A 12,528-nucleotide genomic window follows, 5' to 3' on the forward strand; every position below is an offset into this window, starting at 1 on the left:
TATTTACAGGAGTTTTATCCATCCCACATGCAGGGTGCAGAGAAAGAAGGAGCTGTCACAATATCCAGCTTTCAGTAAGTCAGAGAAATCCAGTTGAGAAATGTTGCAGACCTATGGCTGCCTCAGGGTCACAAGATCAAGAGTGAGCAACTGTTTAGCCTACCCCATATCAGCAGCAGCATGCATCAGAAAGGTTTTCTGAGTGAAGCATGAGCAACTGCTTTCACAGGGCTCATCCTTTCTCTGCAATCACTTAGCTTTTCTGTAAGAAGAAAGACAGGAGTGGCCACAGATCTCAGCACTTCCTGGCCAATTCCCCAGTCTCTGGAATAAGCAGCATACCTTAAATACTAAAGCTGATCCAAAGAGTATGGTTATTATTATGCTGAAAAGAGCACTAAAAGTTACTCTTCCCAGATTCCTCATTCTCGTGTTTGTCCTTTTTGCAGCTGTCAATTAATAATGAGAACCAGGTTAGGGCAGACAGAGTTACACAGAATTAGAAGACTGACTGACTGCTGGCAGTTGTTTAAAAATGAGCACGAGGGAAATTTTGGTGTTTCCCATTCTTTGCAAGAAGACACCAAAAAAAATCCCAAGCTAGCTTAGGAATTTCTTTGTTGCCAGAGCAGAGGTGTGTTGGTCAGATTCTCCAGTTTACTACCCTGCTAGAGGAGGTAGGTGGAGGATTTCCCCTGAGCAGGAAATGTTCTACTGCCACCAGTATAGCAGAGACATCTCTGCTGCATTCTCCATCTGACTCCACCTTCCCATGTGTGAATGCCAAGGGTACCTTAGACCCAAGAAAAGGAGCTCAGCTATGTCTCACTGTCTGATATAAGGAAATGTTGCTCCTCTGTAGCTTTAATTGTTCCAGGTACTGGGCAGCTCCAAATAAACTAACAGCTTCCAGCAGCCTGCAGATCTCACCCATCATCTAGCATTGCTGTGATGTATAGCTTGCTGAAATAATAATATAGGGAGCTCATAATCCATACAAATTTCAGTAGTCTAAAAGCTGTCTTCACCTTGCATCTGTGTTTTGAAGGGTTCATTCTGAAGTGTGTCTTCTTACTGGTAACAGTTTAGCTCTTTGTAGCTAACTTCATCATCTTGAAGCCTCTTCTTCACCTTTGCTTCATCATTGTCCCCCAGCTGTTTTAACCAGATGGCACATTCCCAGTTTTGTTAGGCCAAGTGATTCACCCACCTTTCTCAATTCTCAGCCCTCAGCACAGGCAACCTGCCCCATTGCTGTTTGCAGTGCACGCTGCTCTTCTCTGGTACCTCGGCTGCTGCACTTCCTTGCAGAAATTCTAGTAGTACACCTTGGACTTCTTGTTTGTGTTACATAGTTACTTCCATGGCTGACAGATAAAGCAGCAGCCCCACACTTCAGACGTCGAAGATCCACAGGTGAATGGCAGAATTGCTTCAAAAAAGCTGGCAAGGACTAATATCCTTACCTTGACATTTCCGATCCCACCATTTTCCACAGCTGATGCATCCCGTGTTCTGGAGAAGTGCATTGGGAGGCATCAGATTTCTCCCTTTCCTGCCCTCCAGTTTGAGCTAAAAATTCTTCCTCCACTGAAAGGTAAGAGCAATTAGGACAGGCTGTATGAGGCAGCTTCTGAGAAAAAATAGCATTCCTCAAATCCACCATAGCTTGGGCTGATTTCCAAGAGTCTCCACAGAGGTGTGATTAACTCATGAACGTTTTACAGAAACATCTTCAAGTTTGGGTGGTTGTTTGGGGTTTTTTTTTTTGTAAGTTTCATCTTCCCTTTACAATCTAAACCTACAAACTGAGGCACAGGTGAGTGTCTACTTCTATGTGGTGGCTAACCCACACGGTACTGTGTGAGATACCCTTGTTCTACATATGTATGTGTAAATGCATCTGCCTAACAGTTGTTCGAAAAAAACCCCCAAACTGCTTTTCACGGGCAACAACCTCTTTGAGTCACCTCTTCCTTTTGAATTTAGCAACAGCAATTTCAGAGTGTTGGGGCAAATTTGAGCAGTTTCATCAGTTCCTTCCTTCCTTCCTGTTCCACCAGTGGTGCAGGCTTCGAAATGACTTCTCAAAAACATCACTCCATGCAGAAATCACAAAATGCTTGTGCCCACAAAACTGTCGAGAGCCGCCTACGCCAGCTGCCTTGCTGCAGGGACAAGACCCTTTGTGTAGCCCCCGTGCCCCTTCTTTCCCTGAGCGTGGGACGGGTTCAAGCACCTGTAATTAATGGCAGCCTCCCTGCTGGCCTTCCCCGCTGCCCTGATGCCAACAGCCAGGCTTGGCCTCTGCCTCCTCGGCAAGCGCTGGGCACGCTGCGGTGGCACAGGGCCTGGGGAAGGGTGCTGAGGTTGGAGCGTTCACTGTTGCCCCTGCCAGGAGACCCTGACCCCGAGGGCCTGCCAGAGGAGAGAAGAGCCTTCTCCCGAGGCCCCCGCTCCCGGGAGGGTGGAGGTGTCAGAGCCAGCGGCCAGCGTCAGCCCCATGTCTGCCAGTGGCTCCACACCCACCGCAGGGACGGCTGAAAGGCTTCATCCTGCGGGCCTGAGCCCACTGTGGGGTCTGAGGAGCAATTAGCAAGGCCACAGCGAGCCGCTGCTCCGGGGGAGCGCAGCAGGCGGCGGCCGGCAGCGAGCTCCCGACAAAGATGGGCAGGGGGGAACGAAAGCGCGGCGGAACGGCCGGGCGGTGCTCGGGGAGGCGGCCGGGCGCGCCGGGCCGGGCGCCGCTGCCGGGGAATGGCGGCGCTGCGGGTGCTGGAGCTCTACAGCGGCATCGGGGGGATGCACCAAGCCCTGAAAGGTACCGGCAGCCTGCCCCCGAGAGCGCCATCTGCCCGGCGGCACCCCGAGCCCTGAGGGGCGGCTGTGGAGGGCCCCATCTTCTCGACGGGGTGGGCTAAGGCGGCCCCTTCCCTCCAGCTGCGCCATCCCCAGCCGGGCATCTGGGCCCTCTCGCTCCCTCTCCTGCAGAAGCAACGTGTGGAGGAGGGCTGGGGAGTGGGAGCATGTTCCTCACCCCAAGCCCTGGAAGCGCAGCTTCTTGCCCTGCAGGTTGTTAAAGGGAGCCGGGCGAGAGGCTGCCTCACAGGCCTCCTGTCAGGGACTGCGTAGGGGTCAGTTGTAAGGGGCATTGGCAGTTGAGTTCTGGTGAGTGATACGTCTGCGTTGGGAGCCTGTGGCTCTAAAGTGAGCAGTGTCAGGAGGCATTTGGGGCCTGCTGGGTGGCACCAGATACCCAGCAGCACACTGGGATGGAAATTATGGATCCATTGCCCTGCTTTGGAACGGGCAGCAGCCTCTGGGGAGGCCCCGTCATCATTAGTACATGCACTGTTTTCTGCTGACAAACTGCTGCTGCAGATGGGATCAGCATCATGCAGGCACACGGGTCAAATTAGCCAGGGTATACCATAGGTGTGCATGCAGACTTGGTTTTCATGACACACACTTAGGTGTATATCTGATTCACATATTGTATATGGGAACACTGGTATAGAGACTTCATGCTAGACCATGTACCCAGACAAGATATTAATGTGATACAAGGAACCCTGGTGCTGAAATGCACAACTAGCTGTTGTAGGAATACATTTTCCTTATTTCCAGAGACTTCAGGAGATTATGAATAGCAACATATTTTTGTCTAGAACTGCAGACTTTGGAGTCTTCGTGGAATGAAAAGACAGACATTGCATACTGCATATATAGCTGTGATACTAATACTCCTCTAGTAGTTTGGTTTCTGAGGTGATGGGAACTACCTACACACTCTAGTCCATTTCCATATTTCCACAGGCAGTGGACAAGTTCCTGAAATTTAGCCTACACCATGTCTTCAACATGTGTTGGTGTGTATGCATATAACAAACCTTTAATCCATGTTACCTAACTCTGTTCTTAATGTAGTAATAGTTGCCTTGTGAATGTTTGGTAATGTCCTGTCTTCACTAGTTAGTAAATTGTAATTCCAGGTGTGATATCCTATAGATGGCTACCTAAGAAAGCATCACTTACAGCACAAGAGTACTTAAAAGAATGGAAATGTTGGGAATAGAGCCTCAGAAGATTATCAGAATACTGTAAACTTGTATCTGATAGTTACTGTGCATACAAAAGCCTGAGAGCATATATCACATTTATGTCTTCATGTAGTTTGGAGGGTGAAGGAATTGCCCTTTCAGAAAATAATACAAGGGGATTGGTTAAATTTATTTCCAAGTTTAGTGTTTCTGAACTTCCTGAGCAAATGCATCAGTGTTAGGACATGTAATTCCTGTTATTCTGGTTTTACATTTGTCTGAGCAAATTACAGTATGAAGTGCGAGACAGAGATTCTTTTGTGGTGGCACCCGCCAAAGCAGATGACGAGGTTGTGTATGAGAGGAGAGTTCCATTATTAATTGTGTAAATGACAGTAGATAGTACAAAATGGTTAAACACCACTTTAAATTTGCCAAGTGTTTAGCCACAATGCTATTTACATTACAGTTGGTAGAACATTTTTTGTTCAAACATGGATATCAGTATTTCCAGGAGGCATATGAGAACTCAGTGCATAGGTGTTGTGGTCTTGGAAAAAGCCCCAACTGTAGACTTCTAGGTGAAAATTTGCCTTGAGTGTTGCTAAAACTAACAATCAGGCAATTTGAATAAAAAGAGTTCAATGTAATTTGCACTGAATTAAGTCTTTAATGTATAAAACTTTCTGTTGAATTGAATGACACTGAGGAATACAAATACAGCCAGGAAGTTTCTGCTGTTGTCTCTTTTTAAGTCGCTTAGACATCTGGATTCAGTTTTCTTGCACGATTTATACAGGAACAAAGTAAAGTCAGGGAGGATTTAAGTGTTTGCTTTTATGTGGAAATCCAACAGAAAAACCTGATTGTTCCTCTGTAAGGACTTTTTGTGTATAATAACAGGGTTTCCTGTGTATTCTAGGCCTATATATGTACATGAAACCATGCTATTTGAAAATGTCTCGGGTTCATTTATTGAGGGATATCATTTAGCAAATGGAAGATTGTTTGGCATCTTCCATTTAAAACAAGTAAGAAAATATTAGAAGGGGTTATTTTTCCATATAGGCATGGAGCTTGAAGTCAAACCCTCCATTTCACCAGTAGTGCCTCTGTAAACAAGATGCACGAGAGATGAACATTATGTCTAACGCTTTGTTTTCTTGCTGCGGTTCCTAGTGAATCTATAGAGAAACACATAATAAAGAGAGTATGGAATACTTCAGTGGCAGCACTCCAGGAAAGCTACTTGTTCTACAAAAGGGATTCTGTAGTTCTGGCAAGTTCTGGCTCAGTGTTAGTTCCTGGCTGCATTATGTAGCCGCTTTGGTGGCCTGTTAGTTTAGCAGAGCTGATCGAACTTTCTACTTTTCTGTCTAATTGCCAGTGTTTTCAATTGGCAAATAGGTATTTTCCAGGAAATCTGACACTGCCTTTTCTACCTTGAAGCTTTTTTGTCTGTGGTCTTTTAAAAACTTAGTTTTAGGATAGCATGTGGTGGAGCTTGCAGGATGAAGATGTTCATTGTTTTGGCAGCTGTCAGTAAAGTAGAATGAATTTGGCACCAAGTAGTATGCAATTGGTTTTGAGATTGTACGTGCAATAAAATGAGAAATAATTGACTTTTAATAAATTCATGGAAGTTTATACTCTCCTCTAAGTATTTCTCTATTAAACACTACATAACAGTTATTAATACTTAGTTAAATAGTTGAATGAGGTTCTTTTTAACAGTGAAAAGAAGGCTGTTCCTGGCTTTAGATTTCAGTCCAAAACTGGAAAAGAAAAATCTTGGGGATTATCTAGCTGTGTGTTGATTCTTCATCTGTAGATAATTCAGCATATGCAGAGTGTATAGGTTTAGATTTTGAATGCTTGACAATAGTATTTTAACAACAAAGACATGGAAAAGGATACCATTTAGAAAGTTGAGTTTGAGTAAGGTCAGAAGTTAGTCAGTCTGTTCATATTCACACTCCTGAAAGATTGAGGTAAAGAGGTGGGAGTGCATTTCTTCCTCCTTCCCACCCTGCACTCCAAACTTTGCAGAGAGTTACAAAGATTGATATTTAGATCATATGATGTGTCTACTAAACATATGATACTTCGTGTGTGAGTGGTGTTCTCTATATATGAAGTGCAGAGTTTCTGCAGTGAAGATTACACTGGTTTATTTTTAGTAAATCTATGGCTACAAATTAATTTCCTTAGCAACCTTCCATCAAACAAACAGCCTGCTCTTCCTCATTCCCAATCAAAACAAACTTCAATTGGCTTATTAATCCAGGCAGTTTTCCCACGAATAATGGGTTCCAGGTCTCTGCCACCAGTGTTTGCCATCTGCTAGGTCACTGAAGAATGGATCTGTGCATAAGATGTGAAAGAACATCTGTTTAAAGATAGGGTGCTTTTGCAGTGATAAAGTCGGTGTTATTTTTCCTCTACAATTGTTATATTTCAGTTTTACAGAGTAAAAATAATTTGGGTTTCTTATACACTGTCACCTCTGTTCCTTCATCTTTTTTGGTTATCTCTGTGAGTGTCACAGCCTAATAAACTGATACGTGTAATTACACTGAGCAGAGCTATCTCAGGAGAAGCAGAGGAGACAAAGCTGGCGAGCAGCTTTAGGATTCAGTGGAAAGCTTGAGTGGGTTTTTACACCTAAACTCATTCGGATGTAATGCTTCTCTAAAATATTGCCCTTTGTAGCGCAGGATGATGCCGATTGTGCTATGATGTAAATTTGCATCTATTATATGGCTGCACAAGCGCAAATCGTGTGTAAACAGAGCAGTGAAAGAAGCTGCTGAGTATCCTGCAGGAAACAAGTATCAAGTTTACTGATAAGTCCTGTTGACTGTAGCCGCGGGCAGTTCAGCCTAATCATTTCAACCAAAAGCTGACAACTCCTACATGAAATCTTCCTCTCTGTTTTAAAAAGGAAACAGGACTGACAAAACGTGACTAATCTTCCCTTTTCCATCTGCTTCCATATACCTGTTAAAATAGATAATTTTCCTGGCTCTGATTTTTTTGTTTCCAATGCGCTGAGATCTGTCAGACTCTGCCCTTGGCGTAACACCACGTATTTCATGTGCTCTGCTGACATTGACGATTCTATTACAAAAGTACAGTGCTGAATACAAACAGATCTATGTTAATTTTAAGGTCTACTAGAAACACATCACAGGAATCGATTCGGAAGAGAAAAGGATAGAGACTGTAATGTCAGAAAGTTTAGTTTTGGTGTTGGAAGATGACACTCTTTGGGTTTGTTTTTTCCAAATCAGAAGCTAATGCACATGTCCTGTCTTCCTTTGTTTCAAATGCTGTGCCTTCCAGTCATTGAAGCAGCATCCCTTTCACTCAAGTAACTACTACGTAGCTGAAATCCCTCGCAAGCATTGTGTGTGGTGCAAAGAAATAAAGAATTGAGCCCTAAAATGCGATTGTTTCCTCTTTAGGCAATATAAATAACAGGTAAAGAGTTTCTCCTGTGTAGATGCTAGAGGTTTTAACACCAAAGTGCAAAATCAGTCCTTTCCTAATAGGATGATGCAAATTTGTGTCCACTTGCTTTCAGCCAAGAGAATCACAGTCTAGTCTGCGTAAAAATAAGCCCTAACACCTCCCTCAAAAACTTCCTCATCGTGTCTGTAGCTTCTTTTTAAGCTACATCATCTTCCTCAGAAAAGCAAAGCCTTGGCTCAAAAACTAGCACTGAGGAATACTGCAAATCCAGTATTGCAGCAGCTACTTCATTTCACTCAGAAAATGTATGTTATTTTTCCTTTAGTCTGCATGAAATGAAATTGTTTTCTGCATGGTTGTAACTTTCTCAAGTAGCTGCATTTTCAAAATTGGCTGCACTTGTTTGGAGGAAAAAAAAATGAAGTCTCCAGAGTTGTGTCTGTTTCTGTATTGAATTCCTGCTATGTATTTTTGGGGAGCTGATGGAACATCTCATGAAGTCAGCAATTTAGGGGCATTTTAATATTTCCGATTTGTTCCTTTTGTCAGTGGGGATAGTTGAACACAGTCTTGATCCTGACTGTTGTGGGTTGCTTTTACATTCTGCTTTCAGTCTTTTTATGTGATACATTCCTGCAGTCATTTTCAAGTAATAAATATAATTGCTACAGCAAAATGGAATATCACAGTTTGCCATCAAAGTTATTTTAAGTCTGGGGAGGAGAATATTTCGGTTTTGCATTGTTTGAAGTTTTACACAAGCTTTTCTTTGTTAGGTTGGATGTGTGAGATCTGCTTCACTGCTCGAGCTCCTTCATGCGTTTCCAGGGTATTTCCACACAAACACGCTTAATCAGCTTTTAGGGGGAGTCTGTTCTGTAACAGGAACTCCCAAGTGAGCCACTGTTTTTGAGTGAAAATGAGAAGCTTTGAAAAAATTACCAGGTCTTTGAACTGAGAAGAGAGGATGTCGGGTGGAATAACTCAGGAAAAGCTTGTGTCTCTTCTTCATGCGAGTTAATGTCTCTGGTTTAGACTGAACTTTGTCCTGCAGAAGGATTCAATAAATTGCAATTAGCTGTGTATTCTCTGTCAGTATTTCCAGGCTTTTGGGCCTGTGAAGTCCCTTGGTGCAAATCCTCAATGCTTCTGTTTTTTTCTTGCATGTATACAGGGAGAGATTGGATTAATATTCATGAAAAAGATGAGCATCTGAATCAGGAGTTGTGAGAGAAAGCACACTGCCTGCCTCTCCAGTGGTTATTTTAAAAGGATATGTTAATTTAGACAATAATTTGAGATTCTTGGTTTTGTTCCTTTCTTTCCCTTTCCCTTTCCCTTTCCCTTTCCCTTTCCCTTTCCCCTTCTTTCCCTTCCCTTCTTTTTCTTCTGGAGTGCCTGGAACACACAGGAGGTATCAGCTTGTCAGGACAACACGTTTTAAGATCTGACAGAATAAATGAGAAAAGCAGTCTCTTAAACATTACTTGGAGTCTGTTCCCCTTACCTTGATGTTACAGCTTTGTTTTAGGAAAATGAAGATGTTGGCCTTTGAATCTGCTTGTGAGGGCCAACCTGCCAAGGTGCTGTTCTCTTCACGCTAGATGTCAGTGTTAACATACCTGTTCCAGAATCTCAGGTGTCGTCATTTGATTGTCCTCCTGGATACACCTTGTTTAATACTTCAGTTACAATTCATGGTCAAAATGCCAAGACAGCAACTGCAAGTGATGATTTGTATGTTGAGTCTTAATGGGCAGCTGTCTGCAAAGCTTTTGCTTGTGAAACTTGTGTTCTTTTTGCCCTTTATTGCACCAAGGAAATGCAGAACAGGTTGGTCATTGTTAAAAAGTCTGCTACAATCTTTCTAATACCCAGAGTTCTCTTTCATCTTAGTTTTGAATAAGGCAGCCTTGAAAACCTTAAAGGTGGTTGATGAATGATAACTGTGGCACTCAAATCTCCTGGAGACATTGTAGTTGGTTTTTCATCCTCTCAAACTGTAAATAATTAGCTAATTAGCAGTAATTCCCCAAGATGTCTCATAAGGGCATTTGTTAATGTGTTACTTGAGCATGTTGTGAGACTACTTAAAGGCTATTTGCCTTGTTGCTTTTGGTTTACAAATAATTGTTTTCAATTGCCTGTGTTTCACCTGGGGCTGTGTAATGGTGACCCTAATGAAGATTTGCTGCTGGTTGAAGCTAGTCTTGTGTACCAGGGAGTACAGTCATAGTTTTCTGCCTGCCCTATAACAGTGACCGCAGCTCATCTTCCTGGATAAAAAGTCTCAGTGAGGGTATTGTGGTTTGTAATAATAAGTCGTGTGACATGATGAGCAAGGGATTAAAAACTTATGTTTATGTCTTTAGCTTCTGTAGAGCCTCTTATTCTATCACTCTATAAAGTAACCGTTGCTTATTTTCATTCTTTTTAGTGTATGTTTTCCTTCAGGATTTTAGCTATCAGTACATTTGTTACACTGTGCTCTCTTCTTTTCAATAACACCTCTAAGTGTCCAGAAATTGAGGGGTTTTTTTTTGATATCAAGAGAAGAGGAGCAGCCAAATGTCCTTCAAAGCATTTGGTATTTTGAGGACCTTGGTCTCAAGGGAAGCAGCGGTTGGGTTCAAGGCTCAAGGTTTTGTTGCAATATAAGCACAAGTTTTTTTCAGGCAGATTCTTAAAGTTGTATTGTACCTCAAACACATTGGTTGGTGCCATTTTTTTTTCCACAATGAGAAGTAGCACAGTTCTAACATAACACACGGGGTTCCTGTAAGTTGTCAGTGGCTGGAGAGGCGCGGGCAGTGGCAGGGTGAAGCAGGTTGGCTGGGGCTGTATTCCCGTAGCTAAGGAACTTTGTGGCCACAGAGACCAGCTGAGTGTGGGTGGGAACACTGTAGAGAATACACTGTTTGAAGTTTGTGTGACTATATCTATAAATTAAGAAGTGCAGAGTTAGCTTCCATTTTTTCAGTATGTAAGGAAGGGAAGTTTGGCCATACAGTGGGGAACAAGGTATATTTTTAAGTTTCAACGGCAGCACAGCAGAGTTTGATCTTGTCATTTTCCTTTTGAGTGTAACTGTAACACAAGAAGTGCATTTTTCCAAGAGCAGTAAAGAGATGTTACATTTTTCTGAATGTTTTTAATCTCAGAAAGCTGCACACCTGCAGAAGTTGTTGCTGCTGTTGATGTGAACACTCTTGCCAATGAAGTTTATAAGCACAACTTTCCCAGCACGCCATTATGGGCAAAGACAATTGAGGTAAGTAATTCATGTCTTTTTTAATCTGGCATTTGTAGGAGTAAATCATCTTCACTATCTTTATTACTAACAAGAGAAAAATATGCTATTTACATTATTTTGAGTATAGCAGTTTTACAATAAACTTGATTTCTTGTGCTATGGATGCTTGTTTAAGTTAGAGGGATGCTCACACTGCAGTCTTTTCCTGAAGGTCTTGATTGATGCATCAGGAAATGTTGCATGATTGTCAAGAGGAATGCTTTCTACCAATAAAGGAATGTAAAAAACCTCACATTTTTAGGTTAAAAACATATTTTCATGGATTTTGAAGGAATTTAATTAAATTACTTGGAGGCATGCCTTTGTTTTGGAGTTAGAGTTGAGGTCCCTAAAACACAAGTGAATATACTGAATGGGAAAGTCTTGCAGTTTTTTGTGGCCTCAATAGATCACATGTCTTAGGAATTCTGTCTCTTTTCCAAATTATTTGAAGATCCACCAGTTAAATTGGATTCTACTTTAATAACTGAGGGATAAGCTGGGTATGTTGGTTTGCCTGGATTTAGTTAGAAATTACTGTGTGCTTGTTAATCTTCTTTTACAGTTTTACAACATGACAGTAAAAACATACTGAATTTGCTTAAGTAAGACTTACATAGATGGCTAAAGGTTAATGCTTATTCATCACTCAATAATAAAAAGCTAAATGATAGTTCAGTTTTATATGGAAAAAGATTGACAATGCTTGTCTGTGTCTCCTTATGGGAGATAAGAGCAGATTATGGTAAGACCTTCTTTAAATTGATTGGAAAAAAGTAGCAGCTTTGGTTAAGTTTCTGTGGGCAGTTATTGTGTATTTGCTATATAGACATCTCTTAAAATCTGTAAGGCAGTGATTTCTTTGTTCAGCTCATGGTTACTTGATTATCTTTCTCTCCTCTTGGACCCAGAGTATGTCGTCCTAGTGTTAGGTAAAATTTAGTCTAGAGGAACTTCTATCTGTATAATTATTTGGTGCTGCACACCTAATTCTTTCCTCTCAGAACAGAAATATTTTGGCAGAGTAAATCTTTCAGACAGATATATTTGAGAGCTCTTTACCTCTCAAAAAATAGTATGAAGTAACCTTTACACAACATTGGTAGTTTGATTCGAAGAGTTAAACCCCACAGTGTGGACCTGTAAAAATTAGCATTTGAGCTACTTTTCTGTTCAGATATTTTGTTTTTCAAGAAGATCTAACATTTTTGTACCTGTTTTGAATACTTTAGTACTATTTTTGATGTACAAAGACAGTATCTGAACAATGACACTTTATTTGGAGGAGGGATGAGGAGATAAAACTAGTCACAATTTTTATGTGATCTACTGAGAGAACCACTGCACACCTCTGGTGAAAGAATGAGCAGATCAAAGCTTCACCATGATGTATGGATGCTAACATCATCAGTGGTCAAAGCAGTTAATGCATATTTGCATTTTATGGTTTGCCAAGGTAGAAAAGATTGAAATTTTCGAGTCAGATGAGAGATTAGATAGTTTCTGGCTAGATAAGGCAGATAGTGGAAATAAGAGGGGTAGTTTGATCTGAAAGATGGCTTGAGAGTTTCATACAGTTTACAGCACTCAGCATTCTTCTGTTTTTCCTTATTCAGGGCATAACATTGAAAGAATTTGACAGATTATCTGTTGACATGATTTTGATGAGTCCTCCCTGTCAGCCATTCACAAGGTAGGTAAAACATGCTATGGAGAAAAGTG

At 41.8% G+C, this 12,528-nt stretch overlaps 1 protein-coding gene across 9 annotated transcripts in view; it reads left to right on the forward strand.

The window, feature by feature from the left end:
• Positions 1-2,740: 2,740 nt before the first annotated feature.
• TRDMT1 (tRNA aspartic acid methyltransferase 1) overlaps positions 2,741-12,528 on the forward strand; it is a 28,970-nt gene continuing 19,182 nt past the window's right edge. For all 9 annotated transcript variants that reach the window (XR_009818769.1, XR_009818763.1, XR_009818764.1 and 6 more), the window contains exons 1-3: positions 2,741-2,821; positions 10,676-10,785; positions 12,423-12,499. Coding sequence is in view for 1 of the 9 variants with exons in the window: in XM_061996581.1 (XP_061852565.1) it covers positions 2,758-2,821; positions 10,676-10,785; positions 12,423-12,499 (251 nt within the window). In the remaining 8 variants the exon portion in view is untranslated. The remainder of the gene's footprint in view (positions 2,822-10,675; positions 10,786-12,422; positions 12,500-12,528) is intronic.

The sequence above is a fragment of the Colius striatus genome, chromosome 5 (assembly GCF_028858725.1).
Source record: "Colius striatus isolate bColStr4 chromosome 5, bColStr4.1.hap1, whole genome shotgun sequence".
Classification (NCBI taxonomy): domain Eukaryota; kingdom Metazoa; phylum Chordata; class Aves; order Coliiformes; family Coliidae; genus Colius; species Colius striatus.